The sequence below is a fragment of the Cetorhinus maximus genome, chromosome 19 (genome assembly GCF_964194155.1).
Source record: "Cetorhinus maximus chromosome 19, sCetMax3.hap1.1, whole genome shotgun sequence".
NCBI lineage: Eukaryota > Metazoa > Chordata > Chondrichthyes > Lamniformes > Cetorhinidae > Cetorhinus > Cetorhinus maximus.
Genome location: NC_135897.1, coordinates 83,209,429 through 83,220,092, shown reverse-complemented (window position 1 = coordinate 83,220,092; position 10,664 = coordinate 83,209,429). Strand labels below are relative to the sequence as shown.

Below are 10,664 nucleotides of genomic sequence, written 5' to 3'. Positions count from 1 at the left end.
AAGCTGAAGTGTTCTCTCCTGGACAAATAGTATGAAGATCCTGAGTTTCCCAAGCATCAGGAACCCCCTCTCGCCATTGCTATATTGTCCAAAGGAAAGGATGAGACCAGAGCTGTTTGGTACCAGCTGTGCCACAGGAGTTGCCAGAAGGCTGCCTGATAGATGACAGATTACCACCTACAGGACTCCACTCCTGATTTTCTGTCAGGGTTTACTCCCTTATGTCTTCTCTTCGAGACACCCACGATGCAGTGGAACTATTTACCCCAGCTGGGCGCTGTGGTTTAGTAGGGCATAACCACATACCGGCGGGCTTGTATGCCACCTGTCTGGGTGAGTGGGTGGGCGGGGAGGGGGCTGGTGGTGGAAGTCAGGCCTGCTTGGAGTCCCCCGTTTAGCCTGGGTCTGCGGAATCATTGTCAGGGGGAGGGCACTATGTAACCTATTCATTATCAAGCCCCATGTACTGGTGGGAGAGGCTTACTGTAGTAAAGTTGCTGGGATGGAGGGTTTATTTTTCGGTTATTGTCTTTGACTTATCTTCTCCCAACAAAGAGATTATGATTTCTCTAAGCATCAGATGAAAAAAAAAATCAGTGCTAAAATGATATCCAATTGAACTTTCAGAAATATCCCAGGAAGAATGATTTTTTTTTTGTTGCTGCAGCATCGTTCCCACTTCGATTATGTATGCACAAATTATCCCCTCTCCTTTTCGAAGGACTTCGCCTGATTGTTGCAATCAGTTGATGGGGCTGGATAGTGAGCTGGGGGGGTGGGGTGGAGGGGAGGCGATGGGTAAGATCACGCCAGCCTGATCTTCTTCAATGCATTATTTATCCCTGGATCAATATATTTTAAAAAAGCGTTAAGGTTGGGTGATGGGAAGGATGTTGCATTGCTGTGCAATGCCGCACTAAAGTGCTGGAGCTTTTCTTTTGCAATCAGCTGGTTAAATTCCAGCTGGATAATCCAATGCATTGTTTCGCGAGCACGTGGATCGTCTGATGATTCATGCCCCATTGCACGAAATGTTTGAGCGCAAGTCTGATTTAGTCTCGCACACCATAACGGTACGTGCCCAGATGCAATTAACATGAGAGTGTGAGGGGCGTTCTCAAATGCATTGCAAAAAAAAAATGAAGATTGCAGAGCCCGTTTAAAAATAACAAGATGCGCCTACCCGTCTCATTTAAACTGCAAAGACATGCTTTTGAGCATTTATTAATACCAGCAATCAATCAATGTATTTTTCCCCCTTTACATTGATTACAAAGATGTGGAAAGCATCCAATTATCAATAGGACCGTGTGTTATATGCCATTAACATGCAGCATTTAAAACAAATCCTCTCTCTTTTCCCCCCTCCCCCTCTTTGCATGTTACAATTTCCCGGGCCACGGGAGCGCGCCCGCGTGACTCAGCACCCTGACGTCATCCGCCACCAGGAGTAGAACAAAAAGAAATCCTTCCGCCTCTGCAACGAGTTCCCCACCCTTTGCAAATCACGTTCCACTCAATCACTGCTGAGAGTGCCAAATCCAGCCTTAGAATAGATTTTTTTTTAAGGAAAAAAAACAAAAATGCACAGCAACGGTTTTGTTTTTCGGAGGATGTGCCTCTGATGTGAGAAGCAACATCTCGACTGCTCCATTCAAAATTTGAAAGTCGCATTTTAGTACTTCAATCATTGTGTCTGCCTTTTGGAGGGTTGTGGAGAGAATAATTTCTATTCTGTTGTAATACAATATTCCACAGTTACAAGGCACTCTGTTCAGGAAAAAACTCAGTTACAGCCTAGGCTGGTTAATAATGTTACAACCTCCACAGAAATAAATGAAAAGATTTGCATTAGTATTCCAAGATATTAAAATGCATTGCATGAACAATTTTATTTGAAATGATTAAACTGCTAAATTTATACCTCAGACACACTTGTTATGTAGACAGATAGATATTTGAGTGTCTGGATACGTGTGCATAGTACTGAGATATAACCTGAGAGTTCATGATTAGCACTGCAGAGTTGTGGTTTTTAAGATGAATAATGAACAATGGACAGATCACACTATCAATGAAGAGGTGCTAACAACACCTGAGACCAAAAGAACTCTGCTGACCAAGATCGGGAAGAGATAGTTGGAATTTCTTGGGCATGTAATAAGAAATCATATTTAGAAAGTCTGATGCGGGTGGGAAAGATCGATGGTAAAAGAGATCGAGGTAGACAAAGAACGATCTTTCTAAAGAGTCTCACAAACTGGATGAATATACCACCAAAAAAGGTGATCCACATCTCCAGAGCAAGATTAACATGGAGGTCTATGGCCGCCAACACCCTCTTAAGACATGGTGCCTGAATAGAGAGGGCGATCCTGTGCATGAGAAGCCAAACTGAACACAAATTGACGACAAAGTGAAAAAAAGATTTGCATTGATATAGCACTTTTCACAACCACCGGATGTCTCAAAGAGGCACTTTTGAAGTGCAATCACTGTTGTAATATAGCAAACGTGGTAACCAATTTTGTGCACAGCAAGCTCCCAGCAATGTAATAAAGACCAGAAAATCTGTTACTTTGTGATATTGATTGAAAGATAAATATCCTCAAGTATTGATCTTCTTTGACATACTGCCAACTGCCATGGGATCTTTTGCATACACCTGAGCAGGTAGATGGGACTTCTGGTTAACGTCTGATCCAAAAGACGGTTAACTATAATCTGGCACTCTTACAGTGATTGAGTGGAACGTGGTTTGCAAAAGGTGGGGAACTCGTTGCAGAGGCGGAAGGATTTCTTGGATTTCTTTTTGTTTCACTTCTGGTGGCGGATGACGTCAGTGCCCTGAGTCACGCGGGCGCGCTCCTATGGCCCAGGAAATTGTAACATGCGGGAGGTGGGGGGGGGGGGGTGGCAATGGGGTTGGGGGGAGGGGGGGGGAGTGGGGGAGAGAGGTTTTAGGGGATTTGCTTCAAAGTTATAATTAAAGTTAAGTTAGTTGGACAGTTCCTTCAGTATTGTACTGGAATATTAACTTTAATTATTATGCTCAAGTCCTGGATTTAAATCTAGAACCTTATGACACAGAGCTGTGAGTGCTACCAAATGAGTAATGGATGAAAATTAATCATGTAGAACATTTATTAAATATACTGTCTTAAATATGTAATTTGCCAACATTCAAATAAATTAATGGCATAACAGCACCCTAAATTGCAAAATATTTATTCAAACAAAAGATTATTAATTTCATATACAGTAAGCTGTTTTCATGAATTGTACAATTATTATTTGGTTGTTTTTGTGTACGTACAACACACAACATTGATGGACTATAACTACACATATACTACACGTGCTTGAATGAATTATCCTAACGACCAATTTACAAAAATGTGTAAGTACAGAAAATACAACTGCATATTCTGTAATTGCACAGAAATGAAATGTCTAATTACAGTGTACACATGCTACAATAATTTTTCGCAGCATGCACTTGTCGCAGAACAGCTTCAAATTCTTCTTATTTGGTATGGTATATACTCATTGAAGTTTTGTTTAATTCCAAAGAGTCATGAACAACAGCGAGATTTTGTTTGAACAAACATGCCTACAAATAAAACGTTTTCATATTCCATGAAGATAATATCATAAGGATGTCACTCAATAATCTCTGTTTCAATTTAATTTCTATAAAAATTATAACTTTTTATTTTTTTTGTTTGAATAAGTGTTTTAGGGTACTGTTATACCATTAATGTATTTGATCATCATTTGGGGAGATGGTGGTGTAGCAGAAATGTCACTGGACTAGTAATTTAGAGGCTTAGGCTCATACTCTGGCAACATGGGTTTAAATCCCACCAAGGGATTTAAATTCAATTAATAAATCTGCAATTGAAAGCTAGTAATGGTGACCATGAATCTATCATTGATTGTTGTCACTAATGCCCCTTTAGGGAAGGAAATCTACTGTCCTTACCTGGTCTGGCCCACAGCAATGTGGTTGACTCTTAGCTGTCCTGCCCTCTGAAATGGCCAAGTAAGCATCTCAGTTCAAGGGCAATTAGGGATGGGCAACAAATGCTGGCATTTCCAGTGATGCCCATGAAAGAATGAAAAAAAATTGTCAAATTATATATTTCAATTTGAATGGCTTTATTAAAGTTTAGTACAACCTGAATTAAGTAGCAAACAGGCATGCGGTACTGGCATTGAACATAACTCACATATATCATTTTGTTGTTCATTAATTGTGAAGTCAGCCTACCCAATGTATTAAATCATAGTCCAAAAAGCCTTGTAGCATATTCCATAGCTGGCTATATTCTCTAGTTATTGATCATCTGTAATAATATTTACAAAAATATGTCCCTCAATTCCTTTAGTACCCAAAAATCTATTAACCTCTATCCTGAACATGGGGTCTGAGCATCCACAGCTGTGGTAGAGAATTGAAAAGAGACGAAGGGAATTTCTTCTCATCTCAGTCCTTAAATGATCTTCATTCTCCCTTATCCTGAGGATATGAATCTTAGCTCTAGATTCCACAGCCTGGGGGGTGGGGAAGAAACATTTATTTCAGTATAAAACATACATGCGCACAGACGAATTGGGGGTCATTCAGCACCTTGAGTCTGCTCCGCCATTCAATAAGATCATGGCTGATCTGATTGTGGCATCAAATCCGCATTCTGCCTACCTTGTTAGTCAAGAATCTATCTACTTCTGCCTTAAAAAGATTCATTCCCCTCTGCCTCCACTGCTCTTTGGGGAAGAGAGTTCCAAAGATTCACAACCGTCTGAGAGAAAAAAAATAATTTTAATCTCCGTCTTAAATGGGAGACCCCTTGTTTTAAACTGTGTCCCCTAGTTCTAGTCTGTCACATAAGGGTAAACATCCTTTCAACATCCACCCTGTCAAGCCCCTTTAAGAATTCATGTCAATGAGATCTATTGTAAGAATGATATCAATGAGATTGCCTCTCATTCCACTAAAACTCCAGGGATGGGGAATGCTGTAAATTTTATTCTAGGTTGGGAACAGTGGAGTTAAATTTAGGGGATTCTGCATCTCTCTCTCTCTCTCTGTACCATTCGGCCCCATTCATCCTGTCTCCTTCGGGCACGATGCAGCTGCGCTCGCTCCCGCGCGCCGGCGGCGTCGTCGTCATCATCGTCCTCCACCCACCCCCAGGCGGGAGGGCGCGGTGGAAGGGGGTGCGCGCGCTGGCGCGCGACTCCCCACATTCACGCTTGCGGCGCGTCGGTTGGGGAGGGGAGAGAATGAGGGCGGGAGCGCGCTCCCCGCCCCCCCCTCCCCCCTCCCCCCTCTGTGCCCCGCCTCATTTTAACGGAGAGCTCAGCCTTCCCTCAGTCTAGAGAGCCAGCGACAGCGGCGCCGGGCAGGAGTGAGCCGAAGGGGGGGGAAAAAGATATATATATATATATAAATAATATAACTTACAGCGGGGGGGAAAAAAAAAAGTTATATACTTCTATTTAGGAAAAAAAAACCAACGGAGACCGAGTTGGGGGGGAAAAAAATATCATCTTTCCCCCTGAAGTTTTTTTTTCTTCCCCCCCCCCCCCCCCCCTTTCCCGAAGCCAGCCACCATTTTTTTTTCTCCACAGTTTATTTTTTTTTCCCCTCCTCTTCCTCCCCTCCCCTTAACACACAACCGCCATCCGTTGAGCTGGGAGCTCACACACACACACTCTCTTCTCTCTTTTTTTCGCTGATTCCCCCGCCCTTCTTTTTTTCCCCCCCCTCCCCAACCACCTCCTCTCCTCCTCCTCTCCCTCCCTCCCCCTCTCCACCCTAACTAACCCTTTTTTTTTATTTTTTCCCTCTTTTGACCGAGAGAGAGAGAGAGAGAAGGGAAGAGGGAGAGATTGAGAGAGAGAGAGAGAGACACACACAGACAGACAGACCATGGCTGGCTGGCACTGTTATGTGGAGAACCTGATGGCCGATGGAAGCTGCCAGGACTCGGCCGTCATCGGCTACACGGACGCCAAGTACGTCTGGGCAGCGTCTCCCGGAGGCACCTTCTCGGTTGTAACGGTAAGGGGGGGGTGGGGGCGGCGGTGGTGGTGGTAAAAATGGTTGGGTGAAAATAGAAGGGGGGGGGTGGAGGAGGGGAAGGTAAAATGAAAGGAGGGGGGGGGTAAAAAATAGGGGTGCATGGAAGAGAAAGGGGGGGGGGGTGGGTTTGGTGAAAACACAGCGAAAATAAACCGGTTCATAAAATGGGTACCGAAAAATGATCAAGGAAATTGTATTTGGGAGGGGGGGGGGAAGAGTTCTTGTTTAATATTTCGTTTAATATCTATTCGTTTTGAAAATCTTTTCTCCCGGTTTGAAGAAAGGTTCTCTTCTCTCTCCCCCCCCCCCCCAACCTCTCCCGAGATTTTTTTTCTTTCTGTCCATGTTTTTCCACATTAATATATATATATTATATTTATATGACGTGTATTTTCTTTCGCAGGTGAGAGAAGGCAGATAAAACCAAATCTTTTATTTTCTCTCTTTCATACTGGGGGGGGGGGGGGATGGGGATTTTTTTTTTGGGGGGGTGTTGGTTGGTTGGTTTTATTGATTGGTATTTATTATTTATTTATTTATTTGTTTGAAGGGGAAGCCGCTCCTTGTCGGGCCCTGACCGTTATCATAGCGGTGTGAGCGGCTCCGGCTGTAAAATGGCGCCGGCTCCCTCTCCCTCCTTCCTCCCCCACCCCCCTCTCTCCCTCCCTCTCTCTCTCTCTCCCCCCTCCCGCTTTCTCCCTCCCTCTCTTTCTCCTTCCCTCTTTTCCTGATTTTCATGCCATGGTCACCGGGGTGGGGGGTGGAGAGCAGCAGTAAACTCGTGTCTCCTCAAAAGAAAGGAGCCAAGAGAGGGCTTCGTGGGGGGTGGGTGGGGGGGGAAGGAGAGGAGGAAATATTTTATCTGAGGAGAGGAGGAAATATTTTATCTTAATTCTCTCTTCCATTATAAACATTTGCAAAATGTACTCTTCTCTCCCCTTCCCCCCCCCCCAACAATTAGCTCTCTTTTATGGGTTAACTAACCTCATTTGGGGAGTGGCTTTTTAATCTCGTGCCTCCTTTTTTAAAAATCTTGTATATAAAGAGATCAAAAGTGCATGTTTTAAAATGTAAAAGGACGCTATTTTTGATAAAATGTAAAAGGACACTATTTTTGATAAAATGTAAAAGGACACTATTTTTGATAAAATGTAAAAGGACACTATTTTTGATAAAATGTAAAAGGACACTATTTTTGATAAAATGTAAAAGGACACTATTTTTGATAAAATGTAAAAGAGCACTTGGTTTTTTTAAAAAATTTGGTTTTGAAAGGAAGGTTTTCAAAGCAAAGGCAGATCGCTGGTTCTGATAGAAAATTCTAGAAAACTTGCTGTGTGTGGCCAGCCCCATCGTCCTCAGTACGTAATGATGGAGATTTCCAGTTTGAAATTCTTCCTCCTTGATTGTTCAAATTTAGGATTTTCATTGGGAAAGAGCCAGCGGTGCTTATTTTTCTCTACAGTTTATGCTTGCACTTTTAAAGGGAAATATTTGATTTTCATTTTTTCCTGCATGCTTGGCTGCATGCTTAATACTGCAGAAAGATCAAGCAAAGATAAAAGGTTTCTTTATAATAGGAGAAACTAAAGACTAGCCATGACTTTCTTTGGTTCTTATTCTAATGGGGTTTCATAGTGAATTAATGGAAATTATAATAGGGGTTCAAGGATGAATTTATGAAATTATACTTTTTTGGGGAGTGGGTGGTGAAGTCACTTATAAGTAGTCTGTCTGACTCCTAGAGTGTGAAGGAGTTATGTTGCATGGCTTTAAATTCAAATTGAAGCGCACACACAAAAGTCGAGGCCCATTTGAGCCTGACCCTTTTTTTGCTGAGTCCCCACCTTTGCTCATGTGCAAGGAATTGCAGTTGTGTGCACAAAATTACTATTGTCTGCAAGGAATTGCTGTTAGTGAAACACTATGAGCTCTCTAGGAATGATGCTTTTTAGTATTTGTGGTTTTACAGGTTTAGGCAGTTAATAATGCTGAAGTAGGTTTTTCTTCCTTCCTCTTGTGGTTTTTGTCTGAATGTCTGTTTCGTTCCCCTCCCCCCCGCCACCCCCGTTCCCTTCAGGCATGTTTGGCATGACTGTGCAGTTCAGCTAAGCTGTGGTGGGAGGGCGCCGTCTTCCACGTCAGAGAGCGGACACAAACTTCTTTCCTCCAAAAAGGTTGTGTGCCATGAAATTGATAAAGAAAGACAGATGTGTTTTTTTTCTAACTTGGTTTTTTTTGGGTCAAAATATATGAAACTTTACCCAAGACACATTATTTAATCTGATTTCTGGAAGAACTCAATTCTAATGACCTTTGAACCTGTAAGCAGGTTAATTGAGACCTTCCCTACTATGGAAAGCTTAGGATCACTTAATCATGCCAAATACGGTAAACATTAACTATAACATTGTTTTAAGCTTGCAGGAGGAAAGGGTCTGGAATCCTTTTGGGTTGTTGAGCTTTACTTCAGCCAAAGGTGATATCTACATCAGGCTTAGCTTTCCTATAGTAAGGTAAACTTTCTGGTAAAATTGCATAGGGGCATTATTAAAAAGCAAGTTACTGTGGATGTAATATGAAGAACTGCAGTTAAGCCTTAGATTTGGTATTATTTAGACTGTATTCGAGTAACATTCCAGTTAAGCGCTCAAAAGTGTTTATTGCTGCAGTTTGTGCTTTACTTTTTAGCCACAGTCCACAATTCTTTCTCTCTTGTCTTCTCAGTTGGGCTTTATTGCAAATGTTCTCATTTACACCCAAATCCAGGAAGGAAATGTTGAAGAGTGGCTAGATATCTTTTTACTATATGTGCAAAGTTGCTTACTTGAATAAGTAAGTTGGATTTAATCGCAGTAACTAATTGTATCAGAATTGTAATTAAGTTGGAAGTAAGCTTGTGACTTTAAGATAAAAAAATTGCTACAACCTTGGGAGTTGACATCAAATTTGCTATGGCAGTAACTTCCTTGTTTACACTACCTGAATCTCAGGTGGAGTGTTGTGTGGTCAGTCAAAATTATTAAAGGCTGTGGTGAGTCTTGACCACCAGATTAAGTTAAAAGAACTCTGTAGACCTGGCATATTGGTATCTATTCTGATTTTTAATATGTAGTGCTTTTTTGGCAAAGCTATTGCAGCTGTTTTAAGTTAAAGTAACTTGATGTTTTACTATAAATACAGATGCAATTAGGGCCCTACACTATGAGTGCTTTTTAGCATATTTGATAACTGGTGTGCCACTAGCTTATTTCTCAACTATTGGAACTGTCAATATGGCTCAATTCTGTACTGGATAAAGAAGTGATTTATTGAAACCTTTATGGTATTGCCCCAGTAAGCTGAAAGGGCAGTTTATAATGTCATTATGATTTAGGTTTTATGCTTGTATTCTTAAGGGAGGGTGGCTGTAGGTCACTATATCAATTTGGCACTCAAAAGTTCACTCTTACCAGTTGTAAGACCATATGGTTAATCATCACCCAGAACTCTGTTAGGAATTATTTCATGATCTTTGCCCGGCCTGGGCTGAAGTCTAATCTTTGCCAGGCAAATGTTTTGAGCCCATCTAATGGGCTGGGGAAGGTAAGGATAAGAGTTGTTTCTCTGGACTAGTTAAGTAATTATTATGCTATAACATAAAAGCCTGTTTAGTCCCATAACTTTGACTTTGGGAGATAGAAAATGGAAGGATAAGCTGAGATCATGACATCGCTATCACTGTTATTTAAGTAGCTTATTCTTACTTTAACGTTTTGTACAGTATTTGTGTGTAGCTAGCAACTTTAAAGCTAGTTTAGCCTTGTGCTAGTAAATTATAAATTTGTATCTTGGGCTTAACTTTGTAGAACTCTTTAGGTTAAAGTTTCAATATCAATAACAAAAGTACGCAAACTCTTCCCTCCATATTCTTTCCCTCCTTATGAGCTCCCCATCCCATATAATATGTCTGATCTCCTTGATCTTCTCATGTGTCCTCTCTCTTCATGGCCTTATCTGTGATCAAGACAATCATTGATATCACTTCCTTACATCTCCATGTGTCCCCCTTCGAACCTCACTTCCTTCTATATTCCCTTTTTAAAAAATACTTAAATCCCTGACCTTACACTCCTTTCCATTTATTGCAATAATTTAGCTACTAATATGTTTGACACTGCAGTATTGCTGCCTTTAATGCCTCTGCCCCAAGTAAAAGCCTTAATCTCTGCCACTCGGTTATTCCCCTAGTATATGCTTACCTTTAGTCCACTTGGGTCCAAAGTGCATAGATTTGAAAGTACCAGGTGTGCAACTGGCAAAGCTTACTAGATCTGGATGGACTACAAAAGGCACAATTGGGCCCTGTTATCCTCTGCCAAAATTAATTATCCTGATATGCAAAGAAATTTGCTTCTTTTCTCCACAATGAACCAAATTCTTAAACCCATCTGCCTTGTGTCCTCCACTATCTCTAACAATGAGTTTATGGACTGCATTGCCACCAAGATTGAGACCAGCAGTTCACTTTCCCTAGCCTTGAATCTGCACCTTTACCTCACATCCATTCTGAGCCTCCCAAATTTATGCCCAT

The 10,664-nt window shown here is 41.6% G+C and overlaps 1 protein-coding gene across 2 annotated transcripts in view; it reads left to right on the top strand.

The window, feature by feature from the left end:
* Positions 1–5,474: 5,474 nt before the first annotated feature.
* The window catches only part of LOC144693978 (profilin-2-like), a 45,135-nt gene continuing 39,945 nt past the window's right edge, over positions 5,475–10,664 (top strand). The window contains exon 1 of one of the 2 annotated variants that reach the window (XM_078564261.1): positions 5,475–6,070. In XM_078564261.1, the coding sequence (XP_078420387.1) occupies positions 5,939–6,070 (132 nt within the window). In that variant the 5' untranslated portion in view covers positions 5,475–5,938. The remainder of the gene's footprint in view (positions 6,071–10,664) is intronic. The other variant, XM_078564262.1, reaches the window with a different exon arrangement.